This window comes from Macaca nemestrina, chromosome 1, assembly GCF_043159975.1.
Source record: "Macaca nemestrina isolate mMacNem1 chromosome 1, mMacNem.hap1, whole genome shotgun sequence".
In the NCBI taxonomy this organism is placed as follows: domain Eukaryota; kingdom Metazoa; phylum Chordata; class Mammalia; order Primates; family Cercopithecidae; genus Macaca; species Macaca nemestrina.
In genome coordinates, this window is record NC_092125.1 from 172,231,157 (window position 1) to 172,255,170 (window position 24,014).

The following is a 24,014-nucleotide window of genomic DNA, read 5'->3' on the forward strand; positions in this document are numbered from 1 at the left end:
CTGTAATCATTTTTCTTGCCTGATTTTACTTTCTTAATTAAAGAAAGTCTGTTTTCAGTAACTCCGAACCGAGACTTGTTTATTGTACAGAAAACTATTAAAACAGTAATGGGCCGGGACTGGCCCCAGGCACCTTTGTGGCCTTATCTTTTCACCACTTGTCCTCAACACTTGTGTTGCCTTAAACTCTTCCAGATCCCCCAAAGCCAAATGCTTCCTCCCTGCCAGGCCAGGGCTCAGGCTTTCCCTCTCCTTGGCTTTGCTAATGCTTGCTAGTCCCTGGGTTCTAAGATTAGATGTTCCTTCTTCAGAGGGGTCTTCTTGGGGCCTTTACCCTCAGGATTCTCCTCTGTCACAGTTGCTAAAGTTTAATTACCTGTTTTCATCCCAGGCAAGCTGGCTATCTAAGGGATGCCAGGGTAGGCATGTAATAAATACTGTTAAGTAAATAAAGGAGGGAAGGAAGAACAAGCTGTATCCGAGGTTCTCAAAGCCTGGGGTCAGTCACCCCAACAAGTGCAAAGCAAGGCATCTGGATGGATGACTTCTAGCATGCTCGTGCCACATGACCATGTCTCCCCAAATGACAGACACTCTCCCTCGAGGGACACAAGTCTCCACAAGCCACTCCAGGCAGTTTCGATGGGAGAGTTGTTGCAACGGGGCCAACTGCGGCCAACTGCGTCAGTAGCATGTGCAATAGTTTTGTAACATGGACTGCTGCCTACTTACTACAAGCTCAGAGGAGTTGTCCAAACCACTGATCCCTGGAGAATGACTGTGCTGCTCCCAGCCAAGACCTCCGTTTTGGTTCAAACCTCAAGACGGGAAAACACTAATCTTTTTACCCAATAAGCCATCCAGTACCTCCAAACCTTGAGAGTGCATACAGAATCCAATTATTTTGACTGTTCATCCAGAGTCCGAATCTTTCATGAGATTCCAGCTTGCCCTAGTGTCTCTCTTACCACCAAGTACATTTTTCTCTTGGTCTCCCTTCCTTTCCATTTTTCATCAAGTAACCGTTTACCTCATGAAATCAAAGACTGCTGGATTAAACATTGCACTCTGGCCCACCTGCATTTGCTTCAAAATCTTACTAGAGAGCTGCGTGCACAGCTGTAAGAGCCAGGACTCTGGGGTCCGAATGACAAAAATCCTGGCACCATTATGAACTAGTTAGATACTACCTTAGGCAAGTTAGCATCACTAGGTCTCAGTTTTAGACTCCAGGAAATGGAGGTAACAACTTTATCAGTTTTTGTGCGGATTAAAAGCCTGGCTAGGGGTTACTACAGAAAACCAGGAAGCCAGGGTAGCTGGGTTCTCTCACTGTAAAAGGTTTCTGGGGCCTTAGGGTCCATGTGAGACCTAAAGTCCCCGGGAAAGCAAATCGCTCTACAAGGTGGCTTTCTCTTATTTAATGACATAATTTCTTAGTTAAAAGTAGCAGCTGTGTCAATTCCATTTCCCCAGTTGCAAGAGAAAGTTCTTGAGAAAATAAAAATCTGTCTTTCATTGCGATATTAAAATCAGAGCGGCGAAACCAACAACACAAAAGGAATTGGCTCAAGTTTATGAAAGGCATTCGGGCCCTTGCGTTGCAAGGCTAAACTGCACGCCTTGGAGGTTGGGGGTGAGGAGAAAAGGGGAGGAAGGGAGGGAGTAGTCAGGCAACCAAGTGGGACAGAAACAATCCTATTTTGGTTTTTGTTAGCGAATGGCATACTACATAGATCAGAGACTTCTTATAAAATACAAACCCCCACTGTACACAAAGCACAGGAAAATGTGAGGAAAAAAGGGAAAAACTAAAAGCAGCTTAGGGTGTGTTAACGCTGCTATTCTGTCAGCTTAAAGAGTATTTTATGCTTGATCAACAGCTCTTTTTTATTGTGCTTTTCTTTCATTCATTCAAGACATCAAAGCCGGGCACCACCAGCGTACCTGCCCTTCTGGAGCCGCTTATGACGGGGTTCTAATGAAGCACGACTCTGGGAGCCGGAGACCCCCGTGGACACGGCAGTTCAAAGGGAATATTTCAACAATGATTACATTTTGTAAATCTTTTTATGAAAGAGACAGCTTATTTCCTGCTTTTTCATGAAAAATAGATTCTATCCATTAAATGGAGCCCGCGCCACGGAAGCTGCTTGAGATCTGAGGTGCAGCGTGGAGATTAAGGGGACAATGACCCAATGAAATTGTCCAGAGTTCCTATCTATTTGGTCATGATGGCACTGCCGGATTTTCTGGGTGGAGCCCAGACAGTGCAGTAGATGGCTCTGCTGAGGAAAAGGCAGTGGCGAGGGGGTTTCGCGGCTTTATTTTTCCACTCGGGCCTCATGTTTATTATCTGTTTCTTTGTATTTATTGATTCCACAAAGTCCAACAAATATCAGAAGACAGGCCACACTTTCTATCGCATAAGAGCAAGATAAAAGTTTTCAGTTGCAAATTCATTAAACGCTGTATTTTAATGCCCTGAAATGGGACAAACCCTTTTCCATATGGGAAGTTAGCCATCAAAAAGCTGGCTCCTGGTCTGAAGACACAATACAGGCTTTCTGATTGGCTAATGTCTCCCCCAAAGGCAAAAAATAAAGAAGCAGCCTAGCCCTTTGTAATTTTTGATTTTCACATTAAAATAATCTTTTCCTTCGCAATTTTTTAAAAAAAATTTTTTGGCAAGGGGAGAGTCGAGGAGAGTGGGGAAGGAAGGGAATATGACTTCCTGGGGAGCTATGAAATGAAAAAATGTATGTTTTCTACACATCGGATTCCAATTTTAATTAAATGCCTGTTGTCTAACAAGTGCAGACAGTCACACTTGGGGTTGGCCCAATGGTGGCCCAGGGAGGTAACCTTTCTTGTTTAAAAAGAGAGGCGTGGGAGTGGAGGCCAGAGCTCAGCAGAGCGTGGCCACATTGTAATAATCATTCCACGGCGTGCCTCCTCGCTCCTGCTCTTCCCAAACATGACTCAGGTTGAGAGCCTATCGATCGCGGAGACCTTAGTGTGGATTGTGCAGGAAGATGAAGTCCAGTTGGAGTGAAAATAACATTGAAGTAAAAAGTCCAGTTATTTCAAAAATTCTCCCAGATACATCCTGCAGTAATATGCCAGAAGATCTGGCCTCTTGCCAGAAATGAATTCCCAAACTAACCTTTCCAGCCAAGAAGCCCTTCAGACACTGGATAGCATCTGCCACCTTTAGACTTCTCCACCCCAGCAGGCACTTCCATGCTCAAGCCCTGGCACGAGTCTGCTCCTTACTTCTTTAATTCTCTCCTGTCCACCATTCCTGGTCTTTCTAGTTCCATTCTCTATCCCCTCCCACCCCTCAAGTTAGTGTCTCCCTCCCTCTCCACTTGTGTTTAATCCCTGTGCAGGAATCACGACAGACCCCTACTCTCTCCCAGGCCATGCAGACCAACAGTCCCTAAGGATTAAGAGGAAGTGAAGAAGGCCTTGAGCTGCAAACCACAAGCCCTGGAAGGCTTCTGTTGTGAGCCAAGGAAACAAGACATACAGGCAGCATTTGGAGAGAATGCAAAGGAAATTGTGGCATCTGCCTTTTCATTTTCATGAGAAAAGATAGTGAGAGTACAGTGAGATGTCACTGAGCACTGGACTGTGGGTCTGGTGGCCTGGTTCAAGTCCCAGTTCAGTCACTGGCTTGCTGAGGGGCCTGAACTTCACCAGACCTCTGTAAGGATACTACAAGATCCTGTTGCTATGCCTTTCTTTACCCTCTAGGAACACCTGCTTTTAGATATCACTGGTGCCAGAAATCGTTGTTGTTGTTGTGTGTGTGTGTGTGTGTGTTTTTAAATCGTTCACAGGGTAGATGGGATATTGGCAGAGGTAAAACTGTTCCTATCTTTCATTGAGGTCAGAATGAACTTGCCTATGGAAAAAGTCAGATCATGGAGTCAGAGATCTAAATCCTAGTCTGTAGCGAGTCAGGGATCCAACTTTAACTTTTCTGCAAAACAGGCCTCAGGATACTAGTTATCACAGCATTTGAGGGAAAAAATAAAAACACAAAATGACTTTCAGATACTGACCTAAAATGTAAGGAGCGTAATTATGTGAGGCACTGATATGATCTAGATGGGAGGTGTGTGTGTGTCAGGGTTTCATCTGAACCAACAACCCTGGATAAAAACCGAACAATTTCCCTCTGCGCAGTCATAGCTCTGTGTATTATCCTAAAAGCCCAAACCCGGAACCAGTGAGCAATACTTTTCTCCTGCTTCTGAGGATGTGGTAGGATTTAGGGTTTTACGGCAACAAAACTTGTCTTTGTTAAGACGTGACTTGCAAAACAAACCCACATGGGAGAGTTTGCAGTTTCAAATGACAGTAATTTCTTTTTTTTTAATGCTGAAACAGCAAATGCTTTTTATGTTCGGATTTATTTCCTTCTAAATTTGTAGATTAAATTTACAACTAAGCAATATTCATTGCTACAAACAATTAGATTCCTCCCAAATATTTCCAGGGGATATGAGGGGGAGGCTTTCTGATGGGGTTGTGGTTGGGATTTGTGCAAGGTGAAGATCCTATAGCATTGACGGTCTCCGTGAAGGGCCTTCCTAACAACCTGGACTGCACATAGCATGTGTGATTGGCACAGCTACTTGGCTTCCCTGTCAGGGATCTATGCTTCTTGGAGGCAGGTAATATCATTCTAACACAGACAATTTAATTTATTTTTTACCTTTTTAGTAGTGACTTCTGAGATGGAGATCTCACAAGCAAAGATTATTGAAGACTGATTCACGAATGTGTGTTTTTTTTTTTTTTTTTTTTGAGACAGAGTCTCGCTCTGTCGCCCAGGCTGGAGCGCAGTGGCACGATCTCAGCTCACTGCAAGCTCCGCCTCCCGGGTTCACGCCATTCTCCTGCCTCAGCCTCCTGAGTAGCTGGGACTACAGGCGCCCGCCACCACCACCGCGCCTGGCTAATTGTTTTGTATTTTTAGTAGAGACGGGGTTTCACCGTGTTAGCCAGGATGGTCTCAATCTTCTGACCTCGTGATCCGCCCGCCTCGGCCTCCCAAAGTGCTGGGATTACAGGCGTGAGCCACCGTGCCCGGCCCACGAATGTGTTTTATAAAATTGAGCATGCGTACAAACTCATTCTCACTTTGTTTTCTGATAAATTCCACTTGGTAGTGCTCTCCCAGTAACTGAGATTTGGGAACAAACTCCGAATATACACACACAGTGCTAGTTTGAAACAGTCCCACACCTCTATTGTCACTTTCTTATCAATTAATAAAATCAATTACAGATGACATGACTATTATATATTGACAGGCTCTTTAAATATCCTCTTGTTAAATCACCATATGGATAGGAAATTCTATTGTTTATTTTGCAAGAATGGTGGTAAGTTCAAATGATATATATACATATACACTTCCATTCTGACTCTGCAATACCAAAAATCTTGCAGACATGCCAATTTGTGCTATTCTAGAAGACAGTTCAATTAAGGAATACTTTAAGATATTTTCCTTCTTTTAAATTAGGAGCAAAACGTCTGAGCTAAAATACGACTTCCTGTTCTACTGCATCAACCTTTCTGTATTGTTCTCAAGGAACATGTTTACAAGTTCAAGTTCAGGTTTAAACTACTCAGGAGTTTATAACGGAGCCTCATTTACATGTGTTCCCTCTGAACTCTGCCGGCCTCTGTATGCTAGTTTCCAAGGCTTGGTGAAGGAATGTTTTACAGTTGGAATCTGGACTGCTTTCTCAGGCATTTCAGACTCAGAGGCTACACGGCACCAAGTTCTCGTTAGTATTAAAAGTTTCCTCAGGTCTACTCCAGAGACAAAGAAAGACAGAGAGAAAGGCAGGGCAGGGGCCAAGAGAACTGTAGCTTCTTAATTTTCCCTAAAAGGCATTCTAGTTAACATTATAGTTGAAAAGTGAGCAATGGCTTCTAGATGTAGATTCTAGAATCTCGTGGCCATGACTTAAAATTTCTGTGCAATGATTTTCAGCTTTCTGTGGAAATGGTCAATGCACGTTGATTCTCTTCAAATATTAAAACTAGGGTTTGCTTAAATTGTTTTTCTGCCTTGAAGATTAAGTTATGAAGAGAAATGTACCCAGTCCAAAAGAGATCCTAAACCTAAGAGGTTTTTGAGGTCAAAAAGATCTCAGGGATTTTCCGGCCAATAAAGGTGCATCGGAGAGGAAGAAATGGCTATTTTTCATTTAGAAGCAGGAAGCACTGAAGGGGGTTCTCAGATGCCCACAGGGAACCAATCTGGAGAGAGATGATTTCCTGGCTTATTGAAATTAAGACTCAATCTTGTTGCTAAGCAAGGGTCCAAGAGTTCGGAGAAAGCAGCCATCATCTTCATGGGCAGAAATGGAAAGGGCATAGGAGAAAGAGGACCAAGGACTCTGCTTCTCAACTTCTCTCTGAATCGGAGTTTATCTATAATAGCAAGAAAGTAGGTTCAGCAGTAATAAATCAATGATGCTAATAGTAACTGTAACCTCAGGGCAATGCTCAAGAGCTACTTTATAGCATCTTTTCATACTGGAGCAGTCCTTTCCTGATAGGTGAGCATACCTGGCAAAACTGTAGGTTGTGGCATCCCCAATACCCAGATTCAGCAGCTGCATCCCTGCAGAGTGACGTGTGATGAGTCAGACAAATAGTTCAAGAGTAAGCACTACTGCAGGGGGGTTCAGAGAAGCAACTGCATGGCTGGGTGTGGATGGACTAGGAGTTTGTGGTGAATCTGGATCTCAGTTTGCACCTCTGCTAAGAAGGGAGAAAGACTACCTTGCTAGCATGGTGTTTGTAAGGATGAAATGAACTGATACATGTGTTTTGTCTCCTAATAGGACTGTAATGCAGAGCTGATGCTTTTTTATTTTTGGAGTTGTTGGGGTGGGGGAAGGGGATTCCTCTCTGTCTTGGGGGAAGACAGAAACCTCATCTTCATGTGCTAGATCATGGCCTTTTCTTAACCTAGTTCAATATTGAGCCGTCACTTTTCTTGCATAAAGTTCAATAATAGCATGAGCATGCTAGCTACATGCAAAACTTTTAGTCTTTTTTCTCAATCCCCTGAACTCAACCTAGCTCAACACTAAAAAACATTAAGCGTTTTCTAAAACCAAATAAATGTGAATATGCTTCTAAATAAAACCCTCTGCTGCAAAAATCAGAAGGATCCTCTTACTGGATAAGGACATGAAGGAAAGAAGAATCCATTTAGAGGATGTTCTGCAGAAATGGATGATAAAAATGGTTTCTTTGGGAGCAGCAGCTTAGTTACAGTGATTGGGTGGAATTGGGGCTTGCAACTCTTAAGAGTTTCTCAGCCTTTAGCCAGGACTGATTGGCTGATTTCCAGAAAGAAGATAATTTGCCTAAGAGATAATTTCTCATTGGTCAGTCAACTCCAAATGACTGAAAATCATGTGTTCTTTCTTTTGTGTATTTTTTCTTCTTTCTTTTTCAGAAATATCTATCAAACTTTGGTTCATTTTCCACTATCCTTTGGACCCCTGCCAATAATGGCTGCTATAGGAAGCCTATTAAACATAACTGCTAACGTTACTTTTTTTTTTAAGCAACTCTGACAAAATGGTGAACAGGAGAAATTTGAAACTTAAAATGGTTTGCAGATTTTCCTGAGGATTTAATTTATCCATGTGGATCCTAATGGTTTTGAAGACAAAATAATTTTTTAGTTGATTTAATAGTTGATAGTTCAAAGTGTTTCACACTTGTTCATGTGTGGGTAGGCAGATTCAGAGCTAATCTCATTTCATTTATGCTGATTCTTCTGGTAAAACAGTAGTTTCATTCACCTGTAATCTTTTTTAAGAAACAGAGGGCACCAACTTTGGAAGCGTGCTTGCTTGATCAAGCTATGTGGAAGGTGTGTGATGAAGAGGGGAAACTATTTCCTGGAAGTGAATCCGGCACCAGGAGGAACAACGCTTCTGTCCTCTACCCGCTTACAGTTACCTACTCAGCGCCTGGCATCCCTCGTCGGGGCTTCATTCTGTGCCTGCTTCTGACTCAAAGCAAGCAGCCAGGAAGGGGTGCAAGGGGACAGTCCAGATTTGACAGTATTGACCCCAGGGCTGAGGAGCATTAGCGAATTCCATAAGGAGTTTCATCCAGCAGTTGTTGGCTTACAAAGGTCACTGTGATGCAAAGCCCAAGGGATGAGCCAAGCAAACCGCCTTCCTGGAAGACGGTGGGGGTGGGGGAAAGGGAACAATGATGTTAATATGGGGGTGGTGTGAAGGGAGTTTGGTACATCTTTAGACTTCAAGACAGGAAAAAAATATTTGGGAAGAGGCCAACTGAGAGATACAGCGTGGCCCTAGCTAAATAGTAATGATGTAACAAAGAGCAATATTCAGCACTATCCAGATATCAGAGAGAACAACTGGTGGATACTAAAGTCATTATAAGATGTGAAATTATACCTCTCACTGCTTCATTATCACTATATTTCATAATATTTGTCTAGAAAGGCACACAAAGCCTATCAGGTTAAATTAATCCTAATGATCAATTTTAGTTTTATTCTAATTAAATAATTTCAATTTAATTAATGCTAGCACAGAAATTAGTCAAAATTACAAATGTAAATGCTGAACTTTAAATCAAAGGTCCTCCCTATGATCTGCCTCATGTAGAAGCACTTTAAAGTGTTTGCCTGTGAAGGTAGATGGGAATTTTGACCTTTGTCTGCACTGTGAAGATCAGAAGATAGAAAAATATGCAACAAAAAGCTGTCCAGGAGTATAGACAGAAGCACAGGTTACACACACACACACACACACACACACACACACACACACACAAACACACACACACACACCTGCATGGCAGTCTATGAAAGTAAATCCTGCAAAGTGAACTTCTGAATTACATGCATTTGTTTCTTGGAATTCCAATGCATTTGAGTCAGTCTAATGGATATTGGGCTTTTATAAAACACCTTTGTAAAATGGAAACCATGCTCCCATTTTCTAAGCCACATATTAAACCACTAGTCCCTTCCTTCACTCATGGCAGGTCCCTGCATTTCAGTCCTGCTCTGTCTCTGATTAGCTTTGGGGCCTTGCAAGTTGTTTCAGTTCCCCAGGCTTTGGCCCTCTTATTTGGAGGTGCTACTTTATTAAAATGATATGAACTTTATTCCAAAATATTCTTAAAGCTGCATCTGAAAAATGATGGGAATCTGGAGTAGATAATCTTTAAGGAAATTACCAGCTTCAGTGTACTGTATTCTAAAACTTTGAAAAATACTGGCATCTTAAAATGGATTTGAAAATGGTACAGGGCACATGTGTCTGAGTCATCATATAAAGACATTTAAATATCCTTTCTTCCCTCTTCATAAAAATCCAAAGTAGACAGTATTCAGAGCTCAAAAAATTTGTGGAAAAAGGAATCTGGCAAAATAGACGTTCTTTTTTCCCAAAGAAAAGAAAAGAAAAAAAAAGGTGGGGAGGATGATACAAAAATCTGAAAGAGAAAAAAAAAAAAAAAACCACACACACACACAATAAAGAGAAATACATGTTCTTTTTTTGTATTTAAAAAAACAGGTACTGATGAATTATACTTAATAACAGGTCTGTAGTGCCACTCACTCTTCATCTTAAAAGAACATTCTACACTATCACTGTTATCCATAAAATAGTCACAACTTCTTTCCTCAAAAGGAGGCCTTCATCCATGATCCTCCATCTCAACTTGTTCTCAACTGTATATGAGAACTATTTGTAGCAATCAATTCACTATTACTGTTTGGGGACATTACAGAACAGCAGAGTAATTTAATAATATAGTTGATTAGTATAATAATCATCATTAAATTTAGTAATGATAGTGGGATTCCCCTTAACTTGGTTAATGATCATGGACAATTCATTTCTTGACTGCCAGTGGTAGAAATGGTTTTTCAAATATTAACTTCTGCCCCATGGGAATGACACTTAGCCCATCACATTTAATTTTTGACCTTCACTGAGCAGCACGATCCTAATCCCTTTGATTTTATAATCTTAACTAGGAAACATTAAAATATGGATTGACTCCAGTTGGCAGGAATCTTTATGTTCTTTTCACTAAAAAAGCTATAAATTCAATGGTTGACCTTTTATTTCCAGGTCACAAATGACACCCACTCAGTTTTGTCCGTTCACACAGGATTTATGTTAGGGTCTACAGGTATAAGCCATGAAAGTTGAACTTTAATGAAATGTCTTTCAAAGATGTGCACTTAACCAAAAATTCCTCACAAAAAAATTAGCAGGTGGCCTTTTAAAAACAGCCATTATGTCCTCAGGTTCATTGCTGGCCTCCACTAAGTCTATTTTTCACTTGTAATAAGTTTCTCCTAATATCATTTTTCAGGGGGTACAAATTACGCTTGTGTTTGGGATGACAATAATACCTTAGTTCCCAATTCAGGCTTCTAACCTGAAAGATTTCTGAGATGCTCTCTTTCCCATAACCACAATTCATCTCTCTCCAGTTGAAAAATGTTCCTTGTCCTTTTCACAAAATCAATCGTATTGATGGGAGGTATTCTGTGTTGTCAATCAGGGAAATGTGATTTGATGGGACCCCAAAGCAGCAAGACAGGGAGAGGAATACCAAACCTGCTCAGGTCCACACCATCGGAGTGAGATCGATGTTTCCCATAATACTCATCCTGTCATGTGGCACCCTGTCACAATTAATAATGTAGAAGGAGCTGATTAACTTAAGTAAAGTGCTCTCTGCTGTGTAAACACATAAAGATCTATGAGGCAAAAAAGCGGGGGAGGGGGCAGGAGAGAACAAAACGTCATTTTTATTTTTCACATGTACACGTTCTCACTTTCTATTCTTCTCTTGTAACAATTACTGTACCAGCCACTCTAGCAGAGTCAATAAATTGATCTGGGTCTTGACGCAGCAGCAAGGCAGACTAATCTGATACACCATTATCTGCACTGGAGAATGCTGGGGGCTCGGGGGTACACTCAGGTAACACAGGGCAAAGAGAAGGAAGTAAAGGCCAGCCAGCCTTACTCTAGATAGGTAATTAATGTTCAGTGTGGAGCTTCTAGACTAGATGGATGCATATGTAGCAGGTGTGTGTGTGTGTGTGTGTGTGTGTGTGTGCATGCGTGTTAGGAAAACGAAGCCTTCACCTTGGCTAAAGGATGCAGCCTAAGTAATACCGTATGCACCACTTATTGAAGTCCCTGTGGTATTTCAGTCACTCATACCAATCTGCAATTCAATGAGGATCACCACCCCATTAGAACTAATCATGTCAGCTGTGTATCTGACAAAATAAACATTCAGAAACTGTGCTCCTAGGTTCAGAACTTGTTTCTGCACTGGGATGTTTTTTTCCTTCCCTCCCTGATCCAGTATAAAATTTAATCTTTTTTTATATGAAATTATAAGACACACAGAAGCTCTCCATATGGATTCCTCAGTGTATCCTGACAACGAGAAAGTGACGATGTTAGCTGAACTTTAACTTGCTCCTTGGGAGTATGCTAAGTATGATCTCAATAATAAATATCATTCCACTGGGTAATGAGAGAATTAATGGCACAACTTATGGAAAATGGACACAGGAGGATGGGGTGAGAAGAGACTCAGCTCAGGGACAACGTTACCAGATTACATCTGGGGTTACCATTTCTGTTTCTTCTTCATGGTCACAGGCCCCTTGTCCTAAAGATAAATGAGTAGGACCCTGCCTCCAGTGCTCACCGAGCTTCCCTCCTGAGGGCTGCAAAGGCAGCACCACACATTGGCTGGGCAGGGTGCTGGGGGCTTTACATCCTAACCAGACTGAGTCTTTACACAACTCTAAGTAGAATGCAGGCATTCATTTATAATTTTATAGATGGGACATCTGAAGGTCAGAAAGGCTAAAAATTATTCCAGCGTCACATACTGAGATCAAACTCAGGTCTGTCTCCCTCCAAAGCTTCTACTTTTTCCACTGCCCAGAAGAGGAAGGTACCTCATGACCATAGGTCTCAATGCTACTACTGCCTGTAAAATCCTATATCTCATGAGGATTGAACATAGCAAGGCAGAGGTTTCTTCACACATAGAGATCCCACTGTGCCCGTCACCTGCTTCCTATCTCCCACAGAATAAAGTCCAAGTGCTTTACTACCCCTGGATAAAGGTATGTATTTATTCACGACTAGACCCTGATCTAATGTTTCTACCGTCTACTGTAAACTGACAGACACACCAAACAGAATAGGGTTCTTTAGACACACACCGCTATTCCTTTGCATGCACTGTTCCTCCTGCCTGGTCTGGAATGTTCTCCTCACCAAGTATATCTGTCTCCTTCAAAACCACTCATGTGTCTTCTCTTCTGGCATATCTTCCATGTGCTCCATGCTTCTCCCCAGAGTTAGTTACTGAATCTTCTGCATGGATTATACCTATTTCAATTTCTTCACCGATCACATCTTAGTTTCTTTACTTTTCTTTCTATGAGCTATGTATGGCGGAGATGGAATAATGTACATCTTTAGCCTCCCTTCCAGCTTAGTATGGTGCCAGGAATATAGGAGGTGTTCAATACATTCTGGCTTCTTTCTCCTCCTTAAGATCAATCATGTAGCTGGCGGGTGGGAGAGATGAGCTAGGAATCCAGGTATTTTGATTCCTAGTCCAGGATTTCTCTGTGTACCAAGATGCACAAGTCCCTCCTGTGGTCAGTTCCCTCACTAGACCTACTGTGTTGTTCTTCTATCCCCCCAGTACCACTCCTTCCCCATATATGCACAGACACACTGCCAGAGACCAGTGGAAGGAAGACTGTGCTTGAGAGGGACAGAAGCTGTGTGTCGTAAGGTCTGGCCTTACGTTTCCCTTCACTAGTCAAGGCAACAGGAGATATGCAGCCCAGTCCAGTCCTGGAGGGCAGCAAAGGGTGCGTCCCACATTATTAAGGCAGCACTGTGAGGGTCCGAGGTTGCCCTGTGCTGAGAACAACTGTGCCTGGTGGCATCCCCATTATCCCAACACATTCAGACTCTGAGGAAGGAGGGTGTTGAGGGTGAGAAACACAGGGCCAGGACAGCCTGTCCTAACAACCCAGTGTCCCTGCTCCAAGACAAGGGATCCGGCTTATCACAAGCTCATGTGACTCATTAGTTAAATGTGTATAGTGTTTGGAAAGTGAAAAGCCAATCAGAAGTGCTAGGTTATATCATCTCTGCTGTAAAGGGAGCAATGTGAGACCTTAAGAAAAATTCTCATGCAAATATTTTGGGGGAGGCGTGTGCCGTGGAATGTAATTCAATGAATAGACTCAATAGAAAGGCTATATCCCAAAAAGACGGGCCACTGATCAAAGAATGTGCCTAAGTCCTCAATAAACAAACAAGAAGGTAAGCAGGTGGGTGTGAGAAAAGTGGACAGGAAGAATCACTGAGACCTCGCGTGAGATCTTCGATGGATCTCGCATTAGACAGCAAGCTCTGGGCTTGAAACTGTGTGTGTCAGTGGAACGTTCAAGGCCTTAGACTCATTAGAAGCCTGAGAAAGCCTATGTCCAAAAGGATTCCTAATGCTGAATCCTTTCCTTATGTGAACAGTCATTATTTAGAGTGTAGAAATATTCGGTAAGACCAATTCCTTGGGCATGAGATTTCCACAAGCAAGGACTTTGTGAACAGTGAGAACACCACCTGTATTGCATTCTCTCCTCAGAGTTCATGCAGCAGGGCCAGTCAACTCATTTTCCTGTTCTCTGAACTCCTGTTGACTCAAGCTCTGCAAAACCAGGCTCTTTTCTTTTGCAAAGGAAGCATCTGGTTCCAAGTCATAAAAGAGAAACCCAGAACCTATTGCTGCCTGTTTGGTAAGCACTCTGGAGGGCACCCGGGGGCACTGTTTCACAGAGCTCCCCTGCAACCACAAAGGCACATATACTCCCACTCAGCCTTTTCAGAGTCCATGTTTAACCAGTACACGGTGACCCAGCCCCATGGGAGCTGGTCTGCACAAAACACCAGGACTTCTGCCCAAATCCTGGACCTCAAATAGAAGCTGAAAAGAAATGACCTCTGCACAGTCACACGCACAGCATATACGTCTCCTAAACACATAGGGAGTGTGTGGAGGAAAGGCAGAGTAATCAGCCAAGCATTCAGAGACAAGAGCGTCAAGTGCAACTACTGGAGTTGAAAAGTGCATGAAACCTATCAGGGAACAGGAAAAAAGAACACGGCAGATCCTATTAACAATCTATCCACTATCTACTGCCCCTTTTCCTTGGGACAATTTTGCTTAGAGAGGCAAATGAGACTGGTCCTAGGTGATGGGTCATGATTTGAGCCAATCAAGATAATCTTCTGCTGGTTTTCTCAGCATCCTTTGCAGCTAGAGATTAAAATGTGACCCAGATTTAGCCAATGAGACCTACAAAGAAATTTGCTAGCAGGGTGCAGAGGAGGAATAGCAGGGCCTTTTCCCTGATATTAGAGGAAAAATAAGGTATGAAATGCCTATGCTATTTGGAGCTGCAGCAGCCGTGTTGCAGTCAGAGGCTCTCAGCATGAGGCTGAAAAGGCAGCATACTGAGGAAGGCAGAGCAGAATGTTAGGAAGGGCATGGGTTCCTGCTGGCCTCGTGCAGCACTGAAACAATGCTAACACCCATTCACTCACAGATTTCTTGTTACGTGAGAAAAATAATCCTGACTGCCTTACACCACACTTAATTGGGGTTTCTTCTATGAGGTAGATACTATTATTGCCTCCATTTCACAGATGAGGAAGCCGAATTTTAAAGGGTAAGATACACAAGACCACTGAGATAAATGGCACAGCCACGATGTCAGAACAGGTCTGTCCTACTCCTCAAATCCTGACTTTTCCTCCTGTTCCCCCAGAGAAACCTGCTGAGTACCCAGTACCTTTCCCTTAGTACCCTGGAATGTCACTGATCAGAAGCATTGTTATGGAGACCCATCTAACAGCTAGAAATATTGATGGCATTTCTGCACTTGGCACTATGGTTTTCTAAGTTCCATGCACGGCTATCATCAACTTCTGATCTACTTCCTGTCAGTTCTCTCCACCAACTCATAGCTCCTTTCTCCAGCTGTTTTCCTGACATCATTTTCTGTCCCCCTTTTCCCACAGTTCCAAGTGCTAATTGAATGGATAGCAGATTTTTGGTCTTTTCCCTTCTTCTCCCATACAATGTAAAATTTCCTGTGAAATCTCTTTTTTACCTTCTCCTTCTCTACTGCCACTGTTCTCATTTTAATACTAAAAAAAAGGAATCAAGAAGGGAAGCAGTATTTACTGAGCACCTATTGTGTGCCAGATACTATGGTAGAGACCTTAATTATTACAATAATCATCAATCTGTTTCAACTAAGAAGATCCTCCAAATCTTTGTGGAGCAAAGGTGACAGGAAGAACAGGAATGGAGAGAAAAGGTGAACAGTATCTAGAATTAATGGCTCAAACTTTGTCCAGAAGTGAAGTTTGTGGCATGTCTACAACATGCTGCCAAATTAAAACCTGAAAGACAAAGACTCTGTTTATTGAAAAATTTATTTTAAGAGTGTCTCATAGCCTGTCAGTGAGTCAGCCGCCAAGTGTATGTGAAGAGAATGTGTCAAGAACTTACAGGTTGGTGTGGGAGCTGGGGAAGCTGGGACGATTCACTCCTGCCCACAGTAGTACGGAGGGAGGCGAAGCAGATTGCATGAGTAACTCAACTCTGCGAGGTGTTGCTTACTATTCAACACCTGCTACTGGAGCTGAGAACATATGAGAAAAAATGACCAGGCACCACCTCGATTTAGGTACCTCCTTTCCCTTTAGATTCTGGGTGGATGCATTCACTTCCTGCCGGTCCTTACCACTCTCAGAGACATCATCTCCCCTTGGGAAGGCCCTTCTCAGGCACAATTTAGCATAAGGGGAGAAACAGTGCACTTATGCTGCTGCCTGTACAAGGGAAGAACAGCCGTGCCCAATTTAAATAGGCTTTTGGGCACCTTTAAGGCTGATGCTCAATGGAGCAACCTACAGGGTTAGGATCTTGCAGGGGGTAGGGGGAGGCTTCCTAATTTGTTAGATGGTTGCTTTTGGTAAGTAGGTTCTGACCATAGAACAGCAGGTGCTGAATGGCTGATACACAAGTCCTTCCTTCATAGGACATGTGGAATCAGAAGTGGATTTGTGTCCTGGCTCTACCGACCTCTTGATATGTGGTTCTGGGAAAGTCACTTCCTTTCTTTAAACTTCAGTTTTTTTAACCTATACAGTGGGGATAACAATAATAATAGCTCTGCCTACTTCAAAGGTTAACTCTTATAATCGAATGAGAAAATACTTTGTAATCCAGAAAGTAAGAGTTTAGTTATTAACCAAACAATGAAAGCTATCATTTGTTAGGTGTTCATTAGGTGTTAAACACTTTTTTTACACTAACAGAATTTAAGACTCAAAACCATAGGGTTGTGTGTGTGTATATATATACACACACATTTATATCTCACTATTTTCACTATTTTACAGTTAAAAAAAACTAGACTAGATAAATTGAATTACTGTGAAAAAAAAAAAACAAAAACCCAACAACAACAAAAATAAAACACAGAGAATGCTTCTAAGTGATGGAATAAAGCTTCAACTAAAATCTGAAAATAAAGGAGTTATCTTAGCTGCTCTGCTATCTGGTCTCTGGACAAAGGCTAGCTGTTCTCACAGATGCAGACTAATATCATTAGTAAAGGTCTTCTTCCCAGGCAGGATGAGAGAATGAATTCAGTCTTGGTTTTACAGAGACATAAGCAGGAGACTGGGGCAGATCTTCAGAAGAACCAAGTTCAGCACAGTCCCACTGGAGCCAGGCAGCACTGGGACTAACCTCAAGGCTTCTGATTCCTTGATATAAGAGTGTGAGTCAATCTTAGACTCTTTTAAAGAGAAAATGGTCAGTAACCTTTCACTACAAACAATTGGGGATGCAGATAAGTATTTGGGAAAAACATAAGTTTTGGAGACTGGTTCAAATCTCAGCTACCTCAATTACCAAGGGACAAATGTACTCTTCTGAGACTTCAGTTTCCTCATCTGTAAAATGGAGATGTAGCACCAACTTTAGAGGGCTCTTGAGTATTGTAGCAAGTGTAGACACAGAACCTAGCATGCATGGGTGCTGTAGAATACTCATTTGGCCAATAAGACATTGAACTTGGCTCAAAGTCAGGAGAAAATGGAATTTTATCTGCCATTCCTCTCTAATCTTGGGAGTTTTCAGCTGTGTGGGCTTGAAACTGAAATGCTCAAATCCACTTCTAATTAGAAGATGAAGTAGGGTTGCAGGGTGGGGGAGAGAGAGAGAGAGAGAGATAAATTTATTTATTATATATAATAATGAATAAATATTTATTATTCTTTATTTAATAATTATAATTATTATTTATTATCATAATAAATAATATACATTTGTTACAATAAATAAATTTTAAAATATATCTTATATAATAAATATATATATAAATTATATATATATAATTTTTTTTTTCTCTAAGGAAATCTGAGTTTCCTGCCTTTGTAACTCTCCAGCTGCTCCTTGAACTTCTGTGTGCTAACTAACCTTCTACACCCAGGCAGCTCCTGTCAGGGTGGGCAGGAGCCCGGGAATGGCTTCAGCTAACTCAAATGCAATCTCAAGTGAGCTTGGGTGGGCAAGTGAGGATGTACCACTAGGAAGGGGTGTTTCTTGGAAATGAGGGGTGAAGGGGTTACTGGTTGAGCCTTGTGCAGCAGTAAAGGAGTCTAATTTTATCTGGTCCAGAGAAGATGGAACTGAACATGTCTCTCTTATTGGGATGGGCTAAAACACGATCTACCATCTGATTGGCAAAAGTTAAAAGCAGGGAAAAGTGTACAAGAACTATATCATTAGGCCCAAGCTAGACAAGGACAAGGACAAGGACAGAAAAACTATCCAGCCTCTTCTGCTGCTTCCACTCTTTGGAAAGTTCTTATACCCAACTCTGCTGTCTTAAAGCCTCTTAGACAAATCCTTATAGTACTGGTATTACACTGCATTATTGATGTTGATGTTGTCATTACTATTATTTCTTCACATATGTTTCCTCTGCTAGACTTCGAACAACTCGGGGAGAGTTTTTATTCCCTGTACTTTGTAGGTGTTGAGGCTATATTAAGTAATTAAGTAAACACTAAATGATTGAAGAAAGGAACTTACGAAGAGTTCCACAGATGGCCTAAGCTTTGGTTTCTCAGGTAGAGCTTCAGGAATATGACACACAGAATGGCAACAGCTCAAAATGCTCTCCATGATCTCTACCTCTCCCATTCTGGGTGCACCCCCACCAGAGGCAGACAATGGGTGTCATGACCATACTTTAGCTATGCAGGGACCTCACCAGATCAGCCGGCTTCCAACACAGTGAAGTGTGTGGCTTGTGCATGCATTTGTAAATTTCATGAGGCAAAGGCAATCATACTGCTTGCAAGTCAGGCAGCTAAATGATTTATTAAGCAAAGGTTATAGCACCTGTGCCTTTTTGTCAACAAATCGGGCCCATGCCATGCCAAGTGATTCTTCTAATAGTCTGAATGGTAATTTGGTTTTAAACAGCATTTCGGATACCACGATTCTGTTGATGCAAAACAGTGATAGATTTGGGTGGTAAGGAGGAAATGCCTGTTTTTAATATTGTTTGCACTCATTTTTCATTTTAAAGAATTAGTCCTCATTGGAGTTCTGCAGGTGAAGCATTTTATTTAAACCTTTTGATTAAACTAGAACCTGAATCAAAATGAGTTCTTTGCTCAGTCCTCCTGCGTGGAAATTGGTATTTCTATTTATCACCTGATGATGAAATATTAACTTTTTTTTTCTTTAAATAAATGCCTCCTCTTAATGGTTCTCATTTTCAGGGATCAGATTAAGTTATGGGATGCAACTGAAATGGCCATTGGCTTTCTGCTATTTGAAACAATGGCAGGTTCCCTATCATTACATTATATCATTCAGTGGGCGTGCAGGGCACGTTAACAGTGTCTAAAGTGAAGTAAATACTGTATACCCCAGAGACCTTTCTATAGGTTAATATCAGCTGTCACGGGACAATGTTGAAAAATAAGAGATTCAAGGTGGGACAAGCGGCCACAGTTTCTCAGTGTTGATGGTTGTTCTAAAGGCTGTAAGGAGGTAGCCACCTCTCATCTCAATGATCAGTTACGATATGGAGAAGGAGGAAGAAAAATGATATGGAGAAGGAGGAAGAAAAACGAGAGGCAAATGATGGTAGCAGAGGTAGCAGACAAGTGAGGCAAAAGAATGGGACAGATAAGGCAGGAATGTTCGAACAAAGCCGAAAGCCAGGGCGAGATATGCAATGCAACTGGAAGGCAGTTTGAAAGAAAACTAGCTCAAGGCAAGGCTAAAGGGAAGGCAATTCTGCTTCAGTCAAGGGAGGAATTCTCTGGAGAAAAAAACGGACTACAAGCGAAAGAGGAGGAAAAATGGCTTTCAATTATCCATGTTATCTTTCCCTACCAATCATTACAGATGATGAATAGATGCAATAAAAGCCAATATTCAATTTTTCCAATTTACATGGTAAGAAGGCCATAATATACTGTTAAGGGGAAGAAACAGCAGGCTACCAAACAGTGTATATAATATGATCTCACTTTTTGCAATATATTTGTATGCACAGAAACACTCTGGATGGATTTATATAGAAATGTTAATAGTAGGACTACAAGTGATTTTTATCCTTTTTCTCATCTGTATTTTCCACAATTAACATGTATTATGAATATAATAAGAAAAAGTCATATTTTGTAGAGTTCCTTCTGAACCATTTAGACTCAGCCAATGTATGCGGAGTACCCACTATGTGCTGGGCATGATCATTAGTGCTTTTCTGAGCAGTCAGCACATGATTACTCTGATTAACAGTCCACTTGCCCTGACTGTTTCACAGAATTTTTAACTCCTAAGAGGTGAAAAGGACTTTAGAGCTTATTTAATGATTCTGTTTTAAAAATTGTGGTGAAATACACACAATGTAACATTTACCATCTTAACCATTTTTGAGTGTACAGTTCAGTGGGATTCGGTACGTTCATGTTGTTGTGCAAACATCACCAACATCCATCTCCAGAATTCTTTTCATCTTGCAAAGCTGAAACTCTGCACCCCTTTAACAGTGACTCCCCATTCTGCCCTCCCCCTAGCCCCTGGCAGCCACTACTCGACTTTCCATTTCTATGAATTTGACTACTCTAGGCACCTCACATCCGTAGAATCATATAGTATTTATTTTGTTGTGACTGGCTTATTTCACTGAGCATAATGTCTTCAAGATTCATCCACGTTGTGGCGTGTGTCAGAATTTCCTTCCTTTTAAAGGCTGAGTAATATTCCATTCTACGTACACACCATGTTTTGTTTATCCATTCGTCTGTCAATGGACACCTGGGTTGCTTCTACCTTTTGGCTATCGTGGAGAATGCTGCTACAACCATAAGCAAACAAGTATCTCTTTGAGACTTTGCTTTCCATTTTTGGGGGTATATACTCAAGATTAGATTTTAATGCAGTCTCAGGGATAAAAGCAGGGACTCCACCAGTAGTATTCCTGAGAAGTGAGCATCAATGTCTGTTAGAAAATCCCCAGGGAAAAGAGCTCACCAGCTCACGAGGCAGTAACATAGTACAGTGGTTAGAGGGCATAGGCCTTGGTGTCAGACAGAACTGGGTACAAATTCTTGCTCCACTCCTGACTATAGTATGGCCTTGGGAAAATCAACAGTCTCCTTAGTCTCAGCTTCCACATCTATAAAATAGAGATCTAGCCTATTAGGTGACTATAAAGATTAGGTGCATCACATACTTGATGGACTTAGTACAGAGAAAATGCCCCATAGAAGCTATATACAATCAAATAACTCTTTTTCTTAAAAAAGATCTCATGATAGTCGGAAAGCTGCCTACTTATGATGCCTGCATTGGTTCAATTTCTACCCACTTGAAAAACCAGAGACCCCATCAATTCCATCTTCTACAAGATGATGCTTCAGACATTTTAAGAGATTTCCACTGGAAACTGGTCTTTGGGAGCAGAAAGGCCATTTTAGTTTGCATTTGTTTATAGATTTATGTACAAGATACTGCTTCTACATTTAGAAAGCTTAAGTATCTGCTTGGGTGACGCTTCAATTCTTATTCCTCCATAGGTAGAAAGCAAAATTTTGTTTTCCCAGATAACTTTTCCTGTAATTCAATTAATATAAATGTCATGCTATATATATCAAGGGTATCAATATAGAAAAACACAAGTTTGCCTAGGAAATATGCAGACCATGTTCTAATTATATTTTTAAAAATTCTTGTCAAAAATTCCTCTTCTGAACAATGTCCTCTTGAAAGGGAACTTCTTTTTTCAGGTATATTATTATTTTTATTATCTACATTTACATATATCTAACACTTTAAGTGGTTCCAGAAAATAATCCCTCATTTAAGGAAAGAGTTAATATATATGCTTTAAAATTAAAATATTTAGAATACATAATTTTTACCTCAAGATATCTTTTTTTGGGGTAAAATGACAACTCTATTAGCATAGTTTCTCATTAGACAATTGGGAATGACTTTCTTCAAGCCAAATGTGGCAGGTGTCATTGTGGTAAGAAAAATTTAAGCTGTTGTCCCCATGATGCCAAATATTTAACAGAAACCAAAAAAAAAAAAAAAAAAAAAAAAAATTCAGTTCCAGATGCCAATATTGGGCCTACATGACATCATTCATCCAGATGCGTGGAAAATCTGGATTTTTAAGAATTGAATTTTTGTGGTCAGCATTACGAACACTCAGATTCTGGGTTAAGTGAGGCATTTGTGAAGGAAAGCCACAGTGGAATATAATACATTTCGATTACAGAGAGAGAAATTGAATGGAACACAGCGTACAATTTCAGGGCTGTGAATCACAGCTTATATAAAAAATACTATGTAAAATACAGACAGGACATTTCAAAGCTGCATTTTAAAGGCTCTTAATGAAGCAACTTGAGGACATTCGTGCTTTGGGAAAATGAATCATCCAATATAGAGCCACTATCTCCAGTTCTCCCCCTCTCATTGAACTTGGACACTTACGCCAAATGTACAGAATTAAATTATGTTCTTCTGTTTTAATGCTTTACAGGTAATTATGCAACTTCAAATTCACCAGAAAAGTGTTTGAATATTTGAAGGTATGTTTAAAATAAGCAAATAACTGAAAGAATTTTATGGGAGGTACTGAATAGGAGATTTTAATCTCAGATGCCATGTGCAGGCCAGTTTAAGAAGAAACAACAGAGGTGGGAAATTCAAGAGTTAACCTTCTCTCTCCCCTTTTGGCTCCCCCTCTCCTCCCAGCTGCCTTCTCTGCTGATGCTGTACTTTCTGTGACCCTGCTTCAGTGTGAGGAAGGCTTCAGATACAATGCAGTTTAACCTGTGCTGTCGACATAGCAATAAACCAAAGCCCTTTACAGAGGGAGCAAAGGGACCCAGGAAGGCAAATCTATTCCATTCATATGCACCTGGCCATAGTTTTATAAACGGAGGCGAATAGTTATAAATTAGGCATCTGGAGATTCCACACACAGGTATGTGCACAAAATTGCTCCAAGAATGTTTTCAAACACCGTGCTAAGAACCTTACAGAGAAAATACTTTCCTTAGGTTAATTATGATAAAATATGGTCATGTTCTAATTAGGAAATCAGAGAGTAGTTTATTTCAAAACGTGAATGTAATTCTATTTCATAAACCTCTAAATGCCTCTACCTATACTAACTTTGAACTTAAAAAGTCTTTTACTGTTTCTCAATATACAGCAGCCATTCCAAAACTTTTCAAAAAGATTTATTCTCCTTGACCTGGACTAGCACAAAACACAACTGTCTATGGGCAGACAAGCTCTGGATGTCTGGGCAGTCCTCTTCTCTCAATCACCTGCTTCAGATATGACTCATACACACCCCTCACCACCCACCGCACCTTGCTCCCCCGTGGCCAGCAGTAACCACTAACAAACACGTCTTATTTCTGGACCAACACCAGCAACTTAATAGGGCTCATGCACCCTTTTCCCCCTCTCTCTTTCAGAAAGCTTGCCAGGTTCCTGGGGACCCTCTAATGAATACAGAGGAGTGGCTGGTCCCTCCATGCCCAGCATGCACTCTGATGTCACTGGTTTTACTTTCAGGTTCTGTAGGGGCCTGCTTCTGTCTGCTTGCATTTACAGGGCCATGAATTCCTAAGAGGGAACACACACTAGCTAACCCTGGGAAACCTTTTTTGCCATAGCTAAAACAGCTCTTCTTCTACCCACTCGATACAAGAAGCAAAAACTGCAGGCAAAGTTTTCTGTGATTTCTGAGAACACATGGAAATGTGGCTGGGATCAGGAGGAAAGGGAAGACTGGACAGGGTCTGGAAAATGCGGCCTTTTGTGCCAAAAGACAAGTTAAAATGCACCTGATGAATAATACAAGCTGCACCACATACAGAAAAGATGAGAGCGGCCCACCTGTGTCTGTTGAGGGATATTTACAAAGCTTGGATCCCGTGGTCCAACACTGACGAATCGGTTTGCGGGGGAGGTGCTGGGTGTCGAGTAGGCTGTGAAGGGAAGGGACACATGCGTTCAGGAAGCGGCACGAGATTGCACACACAAACAACACCAAAACACACAGTCTCTGAGCCGACGCAGCTGATTAACAAGGAAATGTGCAAACACTGTAGCTAGCAAAGGGGTCTGGCTAGCAAGGGCATTTTAGATAGTCAAAAAAGGGGGAAGGCGGATTGGCTTCCAAAGACCGTTGGGATATAATGATGTCAAACTGATGCTCAGACGAGCTATTTTCTCCTTCTACCATACAAATTAGAACATGCAGGACA

At 41.4% G+C, this 24,014-nt stretch overlaps 1 protein-coding gene across 7 annotated transcripts in view; it reads right to left on the reverse strand.

Annotated features, from left to right (window-relative positions):
* Nucleotides 1-24,014, reverse strand: part of LOC105495162 (nuclear factor I A) — a 382,111-nt gene that overhangs the window by 11,582 nt on the left and 346,515 nt on the right. For 6 of the 7 annotated variants that reach the window (XM_011764422.2, XM_011764425.3, XM_011764420.2 and 3 more), the window contains one exon: nt 23,644-23,735. The exons of the other annotated variant lie outside the window; for it this stretch is intronic. In XM_011764422.2, the coding sequence (XP_011762724.1) occupies nt 23,644-23,735 (92 nt within the window). The remainder of the gene's footprint in view (nt 1-23,643; nt 23,736-24,014) is intronic. 7 annotated transcript variants of the gene reach the window in all.